Source organism: Apodemus sylvaticus, chromosome 10 (genome assembly GCF_947179515.1).
Source record: "Apodemus sylvaticus chromosome 10, mApoSyl1.1, whole genome shotgun sequence".
NCBI classification, from domain to species: Eukaryota; Metazoa; Chordata; class Mammalia; order Rodentia; family Muridae; genus Apodemus; species Apodemus sylvaticus.
Window position 1 is genome coordinate 26,152,661 of NC_067481.1, and position 17,494 is coordinate 26,170,154.

Below are 17,494 nucleotides of genomic sequence, written 5' to 3' on the forward strand. Positions count from 1 at the left end.
TTAAGAGGTGATCTCGATTAATAACTCCGCCTCTGGGCACCAAGGAAACCACGGTCACGTGACTTCCGGAACCTCTGCTCTCCCTGGATTGGCCCAGGGTACAGTCACCCTTAGAGAGAGTAGAAGGAGCAGCGATTCAAATCCACCGACCCGGTTGCCCAGGGAGAGGGTTGAGTCCATCCTGTTCTCTGTCTATTCTCTGTTGTGCCACCTCCCTGTGAGCCACGCCACTGTGTAAAGGACGGCAGTACTTGTAGGTCACAATTTTCATGCCGGACCAGAGTGTCTTTGTGATCACCGGGAGGAGGAGGCTCTCCATAAAGCGGGGACACATAAATACAAACCTAAGGACCGGATGTTCCTGCCAGCAGGGGTCAACCGCCACCGTGGCTATTACCAAAGAGGCCAGCGTGGCAAGCTCCTGCCTCAGACCCCACCAGTAGCAGGGAGCAGGGCGGCGCTATGGTTCTCTTCGGCTGCTTTCACTGTCCTTTGTTCTCCCTGTCATCGAAGAGGCCGGGGTTCTCTGCCAACATGGCCCGGACTTTCTTCTTCTCTTTGAAGCGGCCTGAGTTGGAGACCTTGACGTGCTTGCCTTTGGTGCTCTTGTCCACGATCTTCTCCAGACGGCTGTTAAAGTCGCTGTGAGGGTCTCCTGCGTCAGGTCCTGGGGGCTCCGCACCTCCCTCCGTTTGGGCGTAGGTGTCAGGGATTTCGTAGAGCACTTTGGGAGTGGATTTTTTTTTCCGGAGGAAGGTCAGCTTCCACCAACCAACTTCAGTCATGGCAGCTCCTAAACCCAGGCAGAGCTTTCTACCTGACCAGATGGGAGAGACAGGGTCAGTGCGTGAAAGGGGGCCAGCCTCGTCTAGGCTCCTTCATAGTTACTGGGTATTTTAAGAGATAAAGGCAGGTGTACTGGTTAATGTTTATAATCCTAACACAGAGGCTGAGCTGGGAGGGTTGTGAATTGGAGGCCAGCCTGAGCTACATAGTGAGGGTCTGTCTACAAATAAACAAGTAATGAAAGTATTGAAGGTAGGACTGAAGGGCTGGAAAAAGAGCCCTCAAAGCAGCCATTAACAGAAAAGACACGGAACCGGGCAGAGGGACCGTGAAACAACGCTACCCCCATTGCCTCCCTCACAAAGCTGCCAAGAAAGCTTTGAAGTCCTTCCTTCCAAGCTACAGGCTAGGGAAACCCCTTACCTAGCCACACATATCCTGGTCTTTGCCACCATGACCAAGACCTTCCCACCACTGCCCAGTGTTGGCAGACTATTGACGGGTCGCACCGGCAGAAGCACATGACAAAATGAAATAGAATTTGTGGTAGTTGCAGCCACTTGTCATTCCCAACAGAGATGAGCTAGAGCCTTCCCTGAGGAGAGAGAGAGGGCTGCTGGCTCTAGGATTGGGAAATCTTGGGCTCTTGACATCTAGCCAGGTGACAGCTCTGGGCCTCAATCTTTATCCATCCCATGCAGCCCCGGCATTCAGCCTAACCGCTACTGCCCGGTCTACAGGTAGACCTGCTTTGCAGAACAAAACTTAGGAGGTGGAATGATCATTAGCACACTGTTCTTTTATCCCCACCATGCTGCCACAGGACAGGTGTTTGAAGGAGAGTTAAAGATTTGCAAGGCAGTCAGGTGGAGCCTATGAGATGCCATCCTGACGGATTGTAATGTACCCTTCTATAACACGTAAGGTGTGACTGGGGTTGGAATCCAGGCTTCTCTGCACGTCTCCCGACATGGAGTCACCTCTACACAGGCCTCAGCTTTTATTAATTTCCACAAAGGTGCTTACGAGCTACAGGAAGGCCTGGGAAAGAAGCTCTCTGGCCATCGCTAAGGACTGCAGCACGGAAGACAGGCGGAGGGGGCGAAGCCTGGGTGAATTAACCTCTGCAAGGGTTTGCAAAGGGCAGCTCTGGGCCTGGAGGGGTTGGCGGGCTGCTCTGATGAACCTTGGCATGCACTGGGATAATTCTGGGAAGGAAGTTGCAGAAGCCAGTGGACATCAGAAAGCTAGATAGATGGCCACGCGGCCCGGACCTGCCTTTGTTACTGTCGGTAAAAGCTGATGATGGTAGAGTCTGTGAGGTGGCCAGCAGGTAAATGCCCCTCCTGCCAGGCCTGGCAACCTGAGTTCCATCTCTAGGGCCCACCTGGTGGAAGGAGGGAACTGACTGACTTTCCCAGCTCCTCCCCCGACTACCACAAATGTGCACAGCACACACAAAATAAGTCTTTAAAAACATCTCATTTAGGCCAGGCCTGGTGGGGACACACCTTTAATCTCACAGCTAGGAAGGCAGAGGCAGGCAGATCTCTGAGTTCAAAGCCAGCCTGGTCTACATAGTGAGTTTCAGACCAGCAGCCAAGGCTACAAAGTGAGACTCTTGTCTCAAACAAACAAAAAGCAAAACGGAAATGTAATTTTTTTAAAAAAAAATGTTGATGATAAAAAGATCTGAGGGCATAGCTAAGTTGTGCTTAATTCCCAGCACCAAACCTTTTATTTTATTTATTTAATGTGCATTGGTGTTTTGCCTGCATACACATCTGTGTGAGAGTGTTGGATCCTAGAGTCACAGACAGCTATGAGCGGCTACGTGGGTGCTGGGATTTGAACCTAGGACCTCTGGAAGTGCAGCCAGTGCCCTTAACTGACGAGCCATCTCTCCAGCCCCAGTATCCCAATCTTAATGGTCTTCATCGCATTTTATAAAAGCACCAGAAAGAAAGGTGCAAATTGAGTAGTGGGTTTTGCTTTTGTTGTTGTCCTCGATTGGTTATTCTCTCTCTCTCTCTCTCTCTCTCTCACTCTCTCTTTCTCTCTCTCTCTGTTTTGTTGTTTTTTTTGTTTTGTTTTTGGTTTTGGTTTTTGGTTTTTCAAGACAGGGATTCTCTGTATAGCCCTGGCTGTCCTGGAACCCAGTCTGTAGACCAGGCTGGCCTCGAACTCAGAAATCCGCCTGCCTCTGCCTCCCAGAGTGCTGGGATTACAGGCATGCGCCACCACTGCCCAGCTGTTTGTTTTTAATATAGAAGAAATATAAGGTACTTCATTCTGCCCTTCTGGCTCTCTGACTTCCATAATTTCCATAATGCATATGAGTATTTGGGGTGAGGAGAACATATCAAATTCAGAAGGAAAAAACACAAAAAACAAACAAACAAACAAACAAAAAACAAAACAAAAAAGCAAGATGCTGGTCTAGTCTGGAAGCAAGCTGAACACCTCTTGCTGCGGCCCCTGTGCTGTCTCCTGCCCCTCTGCACACTCCCTTCTCCCCCACACCCCAGCCCCAGAGGCTCCCCTATTACTTTATTCAGGAGGCAGACCCCCCATTGCCCACTCTACCCTTTCAGCTGGGCTCAAGTGACAGAAGCTAAAAAAAGAGATCTTATATGACTCCTACTTAGAGCACGGGGGTGGGGGGAGTGGGGGGTGGGGGGAGCGGCAAGAGGGCTGGAGGGGGCACTTCCAGGCACCTGGAGAGTTGAGCGCACCAAGGGACAGCCTGAGAGGTTTGTCTTGGCAGCGTGCCTCGCCTGGGCTTAGCACAGCCTTGCACAGAACTTGGTGTTCTGGAGTGGGTTACTGGAAGGAGCCGTGGGAGGGCAAGGAAGGAGGTCGGAGTGCCACTCAGTGGCTGCCTGGCCCACCCAGCACTGCCACAACCCAGCACTGCCCATCTGGAGCCACCAGAGACTTGGAGAGTGGAGCTGGTCCAGCGCCTGTATCTACTCTAAGCACCTCATTTCCTAGCCCTATGTTGACAGAGGGTCTTCTGTCCATGCCAAATTGAAATGTGCCCATTTTATCAATTCATACTGCATATCAAGATGGCGTTCCCAGAGCCTACCTCTCCTTGAAGTAGAAGGAGCCACAGGTCACAAGGAACTGACCTGAAGACCGGAAATGGGGACAGTTTGGTGCCTTCCTTGATGCCCTATGACCTGGACTTGTACCCTGAACTAACTCTCTCTCTCTCTCTCTCTCTCTCTCTCTCTCTCTCTCTCTCTCTCTCTCTCCTATCTCCTATCTCCTATCTCCCCTCTCCTCTCTTCTCTCTCACTCTGAGACAGGGTTTCTCTGTATAACAGCCCTGGCTGACCTGGAACTCCATATTAGTTAGATCAGGCTGGCCTCTAACTTACAGAGATCTGCCTACCTCTGCCTCTCCAGTGCTGGGATTAAAAGCACATGCCACCACTATCCAGACAATACCCTGAACTCTTGAGGATGCTTTTAGCTGGCCTGCTGTCCTCTTTGCCCAGGACACCTAAACACCTGAACAAGTGTTTGTCCCTTGAGGCAAGCCTAATGTATTTAAATCTGAATTTTAAAAAAAACACACAAATTGGTAGACTATTGGACTATTCTTTGTTTTCCATGATAACTTAGCTTCAAAAGTCTTTAGTCCACACAAAAGACAGTATAAAATCTGCCTGGGCTGGCGGCGCTCCCCTTGAGTGCTAGCTCTCAGGAGGCAGAGACAGCAGGATCTCTGTGAGTTTACAGTCAGCATGCTCTACATATAGAGCTCCAGAACAGTCAGGACTACGTAAAGAAAGTGTCTGCCAGGGCAGTAGAAGCATGCCATCTATCCCCCTACTCAAGGGGAAACAGAGGCTGGTGGAGCTCTGAGTTCGAGGCCAGCCTGGTCTATAGAGAGTTAGAGGACGGCCAGCGCTACATAGAGAAACCCTGTCTCTGAAAAAAAACAAGAAGAAAAGAAAGGAAGGAAGGAAGAAAAAAGAAAGGAAGGAAGGAAGGAAGGAAGGAAGGAAGGAAGGAAGGAAGGAAGGAAGAAGAAAGAGAAGGAAAGCAGGCCTAAAAACAAAGAGCAGGTGTTGTTGTGAGACAGGTCTGATAGTACACACTTGTAATCTCAGCACTTAGGGAAGAGATCAGTGAGTTCAAAGTCAGCCTGATTTACCTAATAAGTTTCTAGTTCAGCCTGGCTTCCAGAGTGAGACCCTGTCTTAAAACCAAACCAACCAAAAAGTGTCATTGGTGTACAAGTGTCACAGATCTCCAGAGTTGTAAAGGGTGAAATGTTTCTGGTCACATGCCCATGTGAGGCACATGACTAGACTGTGGAAAGCTAAGGGGAGTGGGGAAGGGCCTGGTGGTGGGAACACAGATCGTGCGTGTGGAGAACTGCTGTCTGTTGTCTGTTTGCTTATACAGGGCCCTGAGACGCCAGGTTGAGGGCTGGGCCCTTGCCCTAGACCTTGCAATCGTGGGATAAGGGAAATCAGGCCTCAAGGATACCAGTTCCACCTCCGCTGTTTGCATAGCTTCAGGGCTCATGAAAGGCCTTTAGGAGACAATTGTCCATCTCCTGCCTTGGGAGGCTAGCACCACCACAGCCTGCACAGTGCACCCAAGACAGGTCCCATCACCCCCACTAGAGCACTTTCTCAAGGGCTTTGCTCAGAATGGGCCAAGCTCCTTCTGAGTTGGACAAGTTAACCATTGACTGAGGCAGGGGTGGAGGTGCAGGGGAGAGAGGAAGGGAGTCAGCTCTGTATTGTGGAACCTGTTTCCCTCCCTCTACAGGGCCCCCAGTGGCCCTCGACCACCCTGAATGTGACCAGACAGGAAGTGGGAGATGTTCCTGCCAGGTAGTCAAACACATACATGTCCCAGGTGGTGGGCAGAGGGGACAGTCCTGAGCTAAGAGTTTTAATATATATTGAAACTTTCTCAGCAGGAATTCTTTTGGAGGCCTGGACCTTCTCCAAGAGGCCAGTGAGGTGAGACTGGACGAAAGTCAGAGTCTTGCTGAGCTTGTCCACTATGGAGGCATTAGTGGGAAACCCTGGCCAGGATCTATGTCTAGGTTTCCCCACCCACCAGTCCCTGCTGCCTGTACCTGTAATCCGGACCGCTCTGGGCTGGAGGCGCGACTTTCCCTAGAGGAGTTGAATGTAGGAGCTGCCCAGGCAGGTGAGACTGGAGGAGGAGAGGGTGTCTCCAGGGTGTCGCGCTGGCCAGACTCAGCCTGGAGAGGTGGGTAGGAGCAGCTGCAGGGCAGGTGTAAGAGACAGGTGCAGAAGCAGGTACCTGCTCGCTGCGCTGCAGCTCCAGGAGTCAAGGTGAACCTGAAACCCGGCCCCTCCCAGCTAAGTAAACAGAAGCAGAGGCTGGCTCAGGCTGATGAATATTCATCACCCTAGAAATCCAATCCCAGTGCCCCTGCATCCACCAAGAAGCCAGGGTCCTCCTGGGATCACCAAGCTAGAGGACAGGATCCCAAGGGACGTCTGGGATTGGGAGCCTCTCTCCTCAGTTTTCCAGCTCTTTAGTTTCTGGTTGCACTCTGGAACCATCGCCAAAGCCTCTCCCACCCATTTTCTCTTCCAAAGAGGCTTAGACCCCACCGGGGCATGGGCCACCACCTGGATCTTGCCAGGGCACACAATACAAAGGGTTAAGGGCCACAGCGGGCTGGGCATCCTAGCTCCCTTTGAACTCCCGGGGGTTGAAACCAGTCTCTGGTTGAACTGGTTAGCAGACCGGTTCCCAGGCTGTCTGCTCTCCCCCACCCAGAGTTCCTCTGCAGGCAAGGGGACTGACTGAGATTCCCTCCTGACTTGAAACCCCTCCACCCCACCCCTAAGATCTCACTAGAGAAAAAGGGTGTGTGGGCAAGGCTCTTTAGACCCCTCACATAGCCTCTTCCTGCTCAGAGGTGGTTATGGGAAGGAAGCTTAAAATAATATGTCAGAGTCAAGTGCGATATAACCCCAGGACTCAGGAGGTTAAAGCAGGAAAGTTACAAGTTCAAGGCTAGCCTGGGCCACATAGAGAATCTGTCTCAAAATATTGAAAGTACACAAAGAATTTCCCATGGGCAAGGGTTTCTCAGACTCCCAAAGAGAAGGATAGAGATGGAAAAGGAAGAAGAGGAAGAGGAGGTAGAGGAGGAGGGAAGGGAGGAGGAGGAGGAGGTGGTGATAGGTATAGCAAACAGAAAGGTAGAATGTGTATGTACACAGTCACTTCCCACAAACCCACCTGGTCTGGCACTGGCTCCGGGGAGGGTTGTTGGGTGTTGGCCTTCTCTTGACCTTCAGATGGGTATGCCTCCAGAGCGAGCCCCAGCTACTGCACATCCAGGGTTCTTACAGCTTCTTGTACCCCCAATATACTCACAGGTGCCTTCCTTCTTCTCTGGACAGGGTATGTGTGCCTAGTACAGAGCAAGGCACTGGGGCTAAAAAGAGAGGCAGAGACGTTCCCATTTCCCTGGGTCCCCACCCCCTAGGGTATGTTTTGATGCTAGCCAACTCTCAAGTCTTCTCCATCTTCCGCCTTGCTTCAGCTAGGCCTAGAAACTTCCTCCTCCTCTTCTTCCTTTTCCTCCTCCTCTCCCTCCTCCTCCTCTTCTTGCCTTGGGTCCTATCCCTCTCATCCTAAATAGCCCTCAGATGGACAGACTTTCAAAAGCTTCCCATCCCATAAGCTTGCCCCAGGCTCTCTTAGGAGGGAACCTCTATAGCAGAGGCTCTTAACCTGAGGGTTGAGACCCCTTTGGGGGTCACACAGCAGATATCCTGCATCTCAGATATTTACGTTACAATTCATGACAGTAGCAAAATCACAATTATGAAAGTAACAACAAAAATAATTTTAGGGTTGGGGGAGGTCACCACAATGTGAGGAACTGCATTAAAGGGTCGCAGCATTAGGAAGGTTGAGAGTCTATGTTGTAGCCTTCCAGGTTCTCTCCTACTCTCTCCAGCCAAGTCTCCTGAACCCAGGCTCTTCTTTGCCCACATTTATGGGTACAGAGGCTGCTTAGGGAGGTGAATTCAGAAGCACTGGCTGTGCTCCGAGCTAGGAAGAGCTTCCCCACCCATGCAGTTCCCCAAACCGAACTCCTACTCATCCCTCAAAACATGAACTAATCATTACACCTCCCATAAGAGCAAGGGTTTTCTTGTGCCCCATAGAAGTTGTTCATATATTTTTGTTGAGTAAGAGATAGGTACCAAGATTGATAATGTACACATGCATGTACCCATATACAAGTAAATAATAGTATATACTAAGCTGCACAACTGTGAGTCTCCCTTATAGAAATATTAGCTCCTTAAGCCCAGAAAGACATATCATCAATATCACCAATGCAGTTGCTGCATAGTAGGACTTTCTTTTTTCTCTTTTGAAATAGGATCTCACTATGTACCTCTAGCTGTTCCAGAATTCACTATGTTGACCAGGCTAGCCTCAAACTCACAAAGGTCTACCTGCCTCTGCCTCCCCCAAGTGCTGGGCTTAAAGGTGTATGCCGCCATCCCCGGCAATGTAGTACAACACTAACACCGTAGTAGTAGTGGTAGTAGTAGTAGTAGTAGTAATAGTAGGACTTTAAAGGCATCTGTGAGGAAAGGAAGCATCACTGTTATCTATAGGCACTGTCCCGCAGCCTCCTGCTCTGCACTGCTCTCCCGGAGCATCTAGGCCTGTGAGGAGGAGATCCCGTGAATTTGACCTCTGCATCTATCCAGATGGCTTGCTCTTGGCTTATCTTCTCCGGGGTGAGAGGTGTTATTTTGCAAGGTTTCACTGTCTCTAGTACAAGGCGTACACGATTGTCTTAGGTACCCACAGCTTTCTAGGTAGGTCACTTTAAGAATTTCCAGACTATCATCTTGCCCAGAAGACAAGAGAAGCTAAAAACCTGCAGTTCAGACATTGGGAAGAGAGTAGAATGAGGTGAGGTGCGCGTTAGCCTGTGGAGCCTCTGCCCCAGTCAGCTCCCCGCTCCCATCACTAGAGGAAGGGCTTTGTCCTCTATAACAGGCCTTCCTTCCCCTCAGCTCTGTGGTGTCTGAAGCCAGACCCTGCTCTTTTGGCTCTGCAGTGAGGACGGAAACCCTCATGAGAACTGCAGTGTCACGCCTGCCTGTGCTTACCTTTACTGAAGGGCATGTGCAGGCCCTTCCTCCTGGAAAGATCGGCCCCGAGAAGCCAGGCCCAACTTGTGGCCTTCAGGACATTTATCCTGGAAGATGCAGACTTGGGTTTATAGACATTGCTGCTCTCTTTTATTGCTATGTAAAATTTGGCACTATTAAAATACATCTCTGAAAACTAGGATCAAGTATAATATACCCTACACAAGCCGACAGTGTGTGGTTTTAGAAATGTATCCTTCCTGAGTTAAGTTTACCCAAGGGAGAATTGAAGACCTGGGCAGCCTGGGCAACCACAAACACCCACTAGATAGCAAATCTAGCCTGTGTAGACATAGCCTTCCCATTTTCCTGAGCTCTGTCCAGGCAACAGAAATTGGTTCTAGGGCTATTTTACAAGACAGAAAAGAGGGGATCTGGGTTATCCCCAACACTTTTCCTAGGGAACTGGAGCTCCCAAGAGCATGCAGGCAGGGCCTGGCCGCATGACCAGCAGAGGAAGACGGAAGAGATCAGACCTTGAGGTTACTTAGCTTGGCCCATGCCACAATCACAGAGAACAAAGATCAATGTCTGATGGGCCACACCTACGGCAGCTGGGAGGTAGGGCAGGGATGGCATCAGCTACCTTCTGGTCCGAGGTGGGTAGTGGAGTTATGAATGCGGGCAATAGGTTTCTTCTCTCTCTCTCTCTCTCTCTCTCTCTCTCTCTCTCTCTCTTTGCAGGAGGCAATGCAGGAGGCTTGGGAGTTCTTCCAGATGCCCTCTACTCCCCACGTGGGAATTTGGATCCTTCTAAGACCTCACAGGTAGAGCCTCTTACTGGGTATGGATATATGTATATTTACACACACACAAACACATCCTCAACAATAGTTTTTTTTTTTTTTCACGCTAGGGACTGAGCCTAGGACCTCTGCCACTGAGCAATGTCCCCAGAGTTGTTCGTTTGGTTGTTGATTTTGCGAATGTGTTGTTTTTTATGGTTTGATGAACATTTATTTTGTGACTGACCCTCATAACCCTTGAGACCAAGCTGATGCTGTAATGGCCGCCGTCTTGGGATTGGGTGTTGGTCTTTCATGGAGCCCATGTCTGATCTGTGCCTGACAACATGTCTGCCCTTCTCCAGTCGCTGTAGGGTCTGGTCTCCTAATCTTGGCCCTCTGGTAATGCTTTTTCTTGTGTTTGGCATGGGACCCATGTTTGACTTCTGAAAGTGGTGGGTCTCAGAGCCACAGCAACCGCACAACCACCGGTGGGTGTGGCTTTAAAAAACTCTTCCCAAATGTTGCTCTTGCCCATCATCCTTCTGCTGTCGAGGCCAGAAAGGTTAGAAGAGAAGGCAGGCGCTGCAGCCATCTGTCTTTTTCTTTCTTTTGTTTAATTCGAGACAGGCTCTCACTAAATTGAACAGGCTGATTGTAACTCTTTTAGTAACCGAGGGGAGACTTGAACTCATTTCAGGCCCCAGAGTAGCCAGGATTACAAGCATGTGCCACCAGCCTGGCTCCCACTTAGATGTTGCCCAATTGTTGTTACTCCTAGTATCGATCATCTATGGCGGTCACAACGAGGTCGCCCCAAAGTTCTCTGCGTCTCACATCATAAATTGATTCCCCTATAGATAGAGAAGGTCAGAAGTCCAAAACCAGTTCCTGAGGGCCAGATCAAGGACTTGACAGGATCCTGATCAACACAGAGAGAGCTCTGTTCCCAGCATCCTCCAATCCTCCAGCTTCGGTGACAGTCAGCTAGCCTGGCCTGAAGCCACACCAACTCATACCGCTTCCTCTGCTCGATGGAATCTCACTCTGTAATTGAAGCTGGCCTACAGGTCCCCCTGCCTCCTGTTAGGTGTATGGGCTTGTCCCCTCTGCCCATCTTCCCATCCTTTCTGGCTTAGCTCCTTCTGCCTTGCTCTTTAGAGACCACTCAGCATGACCCTTAGTGTTTGCCCCAGTGAGCTCCGACTATCTCCTCATCTCAAGGTCCTCAATGTGACACATGGGCAAAGACTCCTCTTTCCAAATAACATCACTATAGCACGCTCCAGGCGTGGATGGGTGGACGTAGACATCTTTGGGTTCACTTCTCAGAGTACCCTATCGTTCATTCGTCAGACTAAATTCATTTTCAGGCTATGGCACACATTGTTCCTGGAAGTCCTCCACTGAGGAGAGATTTTTCTGGCAAACCTGGAGATGTAGCTAGCAGCTGACAACCAGCTAAGACTCCTTTAGGATCTGCCTTGGCCACAGGAAGCATCAGTCCAGAGGGACTATAGGGGAAAAAAAGTTCCAGTTACTTCATCCCCAAAAAGGGTACTCTGAGGGGTGATACTCATCCCAGAGCTCCCCCACCTCCACCTACAGTCCAATAGGTTTGTCAGACAGGCAGTCCCTATGACAAGGCCTAGCGTCACACACACACACACACACAGTCCTCAGAAGGCTGAGGAAATACAGCTGAATGTTTGAAGCTAGCCTAGTGTGGGCTACATAGCAAGATCCTGTCTCAAACAAACAAACAAAACAACAACAACAACAACAACAACAACAACAAAAGAATCCACAGGATCCAGCCAGTCATGGTAGTGAACAGCTGTAATTCAAGTGCTTGAGAGGTAGAAAAACACGACCAGGATGTCAAGAATCACCTCAGGGCCAGTGCTGCTGCCTCACACCCTTAATCGACACACTTAGGAGGCAGAGGCAGGTGGATCTTTATATAGCAAGACCTTGTCTCAAAAAAGAGGAAAAAGAATCACACTCAAAGTCTGGAGAGATGGTTCAGAGGTTAAGAACACTGGATGCTCTCCCAGAGGATCCAAGTTTGGCCCCTCACTCCCACAAGCAGCTCACAATGAACTGTAACTCCACATCCAGAGGAGCAGACGCCCTCTTCTAGCCTCTGAGGACACCTTATGTGTATGATACATAGACATATATATATAGGTAAAACACCCATACACGTAAAATTCTAAAACAACTTTTAAAAAGTACCTGGGCTGTGGTGGCACACACCTTTAATCCCAGGACTCGGGATCCAGAGGCAGGCAAATCTCTGTGAGTTTGAGACCAGGCTGGTCTATAAAGCAAGTACCAGGACAGTAAGGGTTACACAGAGAAACCTTGTCTTGAAAACCAAAACCAAAACAAAACAAAAAAATCAAAACCAACCAAATAAACAAAGCAGTTTGAGATCAGTCCAGGTGCACTCCTTAAGACTATGTTTCAAAAGACTACATTTCTGCTTCCCCCTATAGAAAATGACTCCAGGAAACCCTCTTGCCCCTTGAACAAGAGGCCACTTGCTTCTGAAGAGTACAGTCTGTATCACGCTTTCCATTATGATAGAAGTGAATAATATCTTTGTGTCTCTTGTATTTGAGGTTCCTGGTATGCTATATTGACGACTGTCCCTAAATTCTTGTCCACTCAAACTGCAGAATATGACCCTGTTTGAAAGTAGTCTTTTGAAGATGTATTTAAGTAAGATGTGGTCATATCTATAAGCCCTAAATCCAAAGCCTGGGGTCCTTGTGGGAAAACAGACACAGAGGCATGCAGAAGGTCTACCACACCTGCTAAGGAAAATATCGCTTCAAGGCCAGAAGCAAGGCCCCAGGGGAGGCACAGGACAGGTCATCTCCCAGGAACCAGCTGTGCGGATGCCGTGATTTCTGGCATCTGTGGTAATCTGCCACAGTAACTCTTTAAAAAAAAAAGATTTATTTATTTTATGTATGTGAGTACACCATTGCTCTCTTCAGACACACCAGGAGAGGGCATCAGAGATCTCATTACAGATGGTTGTGAGCCACCATGTGGTTGCTGGGAATTGAACTCAGGACCTCTGGAAGAGCAGTCGGTGCTCTTAACCACTGAGTCATCTCTCTAGCCCACAATATCTCTTTAAAAAACAAAAGCACCTAGTTTCTTGTAAGGTTGGACATCTCACATAGGTATTTATACATTTGAGCTTCATATTCATAGAAGTTATCTTTTCTTGATGTAGAAAAATCCTCACTTGTATTCACGTCATGGCCAGGGACAGGAAGGTAGAGAAGGAAAAAGAGGAGGAGGAGGAGGAGGAGGAGGAGGAGGAGGAGGAGGAGGAGGAGGAGGAGGAAATGGAGGAGGAGGAGGGGGGGAGAGGAAGGAGAGGAAGCGCATTTACGCACGTTTACACATTGTTCCATCTTTTGGACAATCCACAGTCTTGGGGACCTGCTCCCCACTGGGTGGAGTCACAGGATTCAGTTTCAGCCCAATTGCTGGCCTAAGGGCTCCTCTTCATGACCTTTGCCAACTTTTCCAACTTCATTTTCCCGTCTGTGTTCGTCTGGGTGAGAGTTCCGTTTTCTTCTCCCCTTGCGCTCTGCACATGCTCCATACTTGGGGGGGGGGGGGGTTACTTAAGCACGTTTGGTAAATGAACACAGCGCTGGCCTCCATGGAGGTTTCCCAGGACGCAGAGTGTGGCTGGGCCATCACACAGAACTCCGCACCGCACGTGTTTTTTCCCAAGGCTAGAATTGCGTCTTGGTGTTAAGGGCCTCAGCACTGGTCCTTGGCAGATGTGGGCCTGCATGGGAATGGAGACTGGTGGTTGGGTGGCTTAGTAATGGACTCCGTTTTCTTTCTCTTGGAAGATTATATTCACTCCCCCTGTCACAACGAAGGTGCAGAAATAAACACAGTGGTGTCCTTGAGGGCCAAGTTCATGAGGCCTCCCAGGCACAGAGGGCACAGCCAACCAAGACAATGGTACAGTCTGTAGCCCCGAGAACAACTCAACTGACTGACTCTGTGTGGCCTTTGTGGACTTGTGCCTGCCCTGGGAAGCTAACCATCCCTAATTTCTTCCCAGTTCCCCACTTTCTGACTCCTAAGAGGCTCAAGAGGGAGTTGGCGCCATATCCTGGCCTGCAGAGGGGGCTGGGGACCTTGAAGCCCTTTCCCCTAGAACATGAATCACAACCATCCATCACCATCATTAAAACCTCCCTGTAAACAGCCCTGCTCATCCTTCCTTCTTGTCTGAGCTGCTATCAGTGCCGGGCTAGAGAGGTGAACAAGTCCGTCAGTCTTCCCACCAGATGTTCACAGGTCAGCTGAGGTAACAACATGAAGATTTACCACACACCGCAAGTGCTCAGACTAAGGACTGCTAAGTTTCCAAGGCTTCCAAGAAGATTCCTCTCTGTCTCTCTGTCTCTCTGTCTCTCTGTCTCTGTCTCTATCTCTCCCTCTGTTCCCCTCTTCTTCTCTCCCTCTCTTTTTTCTTCCTCTTTCTCCTTCCTCCTCTCTCTCCACCTCTCTCTTCTTCCTTCCCCTCTCTCTCTTCTTCCCTCTGTTTCCTTCTTGCTTCCCCATCACACACACACACACACACACACACACACACACACACACACTCCAGTTTTCAGACCATAAAGTAATCCACATAGGATGTGTATGAATGTCATTTGGATGTCAAAGGTAAAGCCTCACTATATAGATTTTTTTTCAAGATAAGCCATGGGCACTGGTCCAATACCAGGGTGTGGTAAGGAAGAACCTTGTAAGTCAGAAAGGACTTGGGGTGCCAGCGCCTAGGCTGTCATAGCAACACCTGTCATAGCAACCAGGTAGAAAGTGAAAATCATTCTGAAGGCCAGTGAAGGGCACAGAGAGGTCATCGCTGCCACTGAGCCAGCAGGGCAGGCAAGGGGTGGACCCAGGCGTGTCACACAGAGAACAAAAATGGAAGCTAAAAAGACTGGCGCGACCTGGGCTTGAATCCCAACCTCACCAGCACCAGTTACATTGACCTGGATGAGTAGCCATCTCAGCGTTGGCTCCTTCACCTTCAGCTTCGCTACTACAGAATCCGCCCTGTCTGAGAGTTGTTATATGGATCAAATTAGATACAGCGTGTAAACCATCAGATAATCACACCGGCAAGTGGTTATCACTTAATAAACAAGCTGACACGAACAGAGGGCAGGGCAGCCTGCACGCAGGGCGCCTGCACTGTGCGGCTCTGTCCTTCTGCATTGCGAAGCCTGGCTGGCTCAGGCTGTCCCTCTTCTAAATCAGCAGAGACATTAGCGATTCATGATCAGAAACCTTTTGTAGCCTCTCCTGGCAGTTCCACAAGCAAAGCCCCCGCCTCCCGTTCCCCAAAGTTGACAGAGTCAATGACCTGAGCATCCTGGTCATAAATGTATCCATGAGGCCTCAAGTGCCTCATGACCTTGGAAAGGTTCAGGCTGTCAGTGTTCTCTGGGCTAGTTTCCCCCAGTGGGTCAGTGGTTGGGCAGAACTATTATAGCAAAGATCCTTGTGTTCTACATGAGCAGCACGGAGCTCTGTGTGTGTGTGTGTGTGTGTGTGTTGGGGGGCAGCATCGGTGGTCTTTATCTCACTGACTCACGACCACACAGACCCTGGCTGTGCTCTGGTGTTGGTTCAAGGAGGAGAGATGCCCTTGGAGGGTGTGGCAGGGTGTGGCAGGGCTGGGCCTCGTGGGATGTCCCACGGAACTTGCAGCACATTGTTGGAACCCAGTGTTTGTTTAACCATAGGGGAGTTCGAGCAATTCCACTTGCTTGAGTCAGCACCCTGAGACAGGAGCCAAGTTCCCGTGAGAGCCTTGAAGAGGCCCTCAGTTCCTCCCTGTAAGCTGTTTCCAGGGATGCCTGTCAATTTACTTTGTAATAATAATGATTATATATAATATTATATATCTATATAGTTCACAAACCATGAGATCACACATCTACAATATGCTGTTAACTATAAACAGTTCTGAACATTTAAAAGATATTTTTATTGTTTTTGTTTTATGTGTGTGGACGTGTTGCCTGTGTGTATGTGCAGACTCCCCCTGGATCTGAAGTTATAGACAGCTGTGAGTGGCCACGTGGATGCTTGGATGCTGGGAGCTGAACCCAGGACCTCTGGGAGGGCATCCAGTGCTCTCAACTGCTGAGCCATCTCTCCAGCCCCCTGATTCTTTTCTTTCCTTTCTGTTTCTGAGACAGGATCTACCTATCCTAGGGAGAGCCTCAACATCACTATGTGGTCCAGGATAACCTTGAACATCTGAACCTCCTGCCTCTACCTCCCACATGCTGGGATTATTGATCTGTGCCACCACATCTATGTGGTGCTAGGGGTGGAGCCCAGGGGCCCCGTGAACATAGGCAAACACTGGAACCCAGGGGTCCGTGCACACAGGCAAACATTCTACCCACTGAGCTCCATCCTTGCCCTGAGCTCTGCACCTTTAGCGTGTTTATTTATTTAAGTCTCTAAATAGAAATCCTCTGAGATAGGCTCAGTGTTATCTCCACCTTGAGAGAACTGTGGCTATTGGAGAAGTGTGGAAACGGTCCAAAATCTCACAGAATCTCTGTCTTCCCACTGCAGCAGCACACCAGGCAGCTCAGTCCAGAATCTATTAATCTCTTTGCATTGTGTTGCATTAGGGGGTTAGGCGGGTGAATGAGGAAGGAAGACAGTATTTAGAAATGCCATACCCAGGTCTGCGGGGTCCTTGCAATTATGACTTTCTCTCACTCCTTCTTCAGTCTTACCACTGCTTGTTCAATTCTGAAGGCCTCCCTTGAACAGAACTGCCACAGAACCATGACAACTCAGTTTGTGACTTTCTAAGCTGTCTTTCTTTCCAGGCTGATGACTGTCTGCAGTCTAAATACAGACCCGATTACCTTCTGCACACTGTCCACTTGACGTTTCCCCAGCATTGCCTACTACACAAGTTCAAAGCCTCTCCTCTCCAACACATGATCCACTTCTGGTGTCACTGTCTCAGGCAGTGGCATTCCCACTCAACACTTGAGTGTCATCTTTGTGTGTGTGTGCACGCGCACGTGCATGTGTTCTGTGTTTTTGGAGACAGAATTTCTCTGTGTAGGTCTGGCTTTGCTGGAACTAGCTTTGTAGACCAGGCTGAATTTGGACTCAGATTTGCCTGCCTCTGCCTCTCAAGTGCTGGGATTTAAGGCGTGCACTGCTACTGCCCAGTTTGTCATTTTTGAGGCCTCCCTCCTCACCCATTTGGTCAATCTATTGCCAACTCCTGTCTCTTTTCCTCCTAAATTCTGCTTATCTCCTCCCTACAGCTCTGACCTAGGTAAGGCCCCAGCCTCTCTACCTTACAGCTTCCTAGTTGCTCTGCCCCAAGTCTTATCACCCATTAGCCCGTCCTTCTAACCAATAAGTGTATGTCCTTCCTTGTACCAAACCCTTCAGTGGTTCCTCTCTGTCTGCAGGGGTGAAGTCCAAGTTCCTTTGTTATTATCCTTATATTTTTACAGCCTCCTCCCGGGTCACTGCCTTAAGCCTTTTACTGCATAGAGGTGGGCCTGAGATCAGCCATAGGCGGGAGACCTAAGTAGTGATCTCTTGAAATCTGTCGTCTGCCGGGCAATGGTGGCTCACGCCTGTAATCCCAGCACTCTGGGAGGCAGAGGCAGGCGGATTTCTGAGGCCAGCCTGGTGTACAGAGTGAGTTCCAGGACAGCCAGAGCTATA

At 49.6% G+C, this 17,494-nt stretch overlaps 1 protein-coding gene across 2 annotated transcripts; it reads right to left on the minus strand.

Moving 5' to 3' along the window:
* On the minus strand, positions 1–6,101 carry Prr15l (proline rich 15 like). Of its 2 annotated transcripts, none has more exons than XM_052195355.1 (2): positions 5,897–6,101; positions 1–813 (listed from the first exon to the last, which is right to left on the minus strand). In XM_052195355.1, exon 2 carries the CDS (start codon positions 783–785, stop codon positions 483–485), a length of 303 nt encoding a protein of 100 aa, XP_052051315.1. In that variant the 5' UTR covers positions 786–813; positions 5,897–6,101; the 3' UTR covers positions 1–482. The 2 variants fall into 2 exon arrangements, with proteins under 2 accessions (XP_052051315.1, XP_052051314.1); XM_052195354.1 differs by having other exon boundaries at positions 1–817.
* Between the last annotated feature and the right edge of the window lie 11,393 nt (positions 6,102–17,494).

Excerpts from the sequence above, each read along its gene's own strand:
- Prr15l (XM_052195355.1), bottom strand. The coding sequence starts at position 785 with ATGACTGAAGTTGGTTGGTGGAAGCTGACCTTCCTCCGGAAAAAAAAA.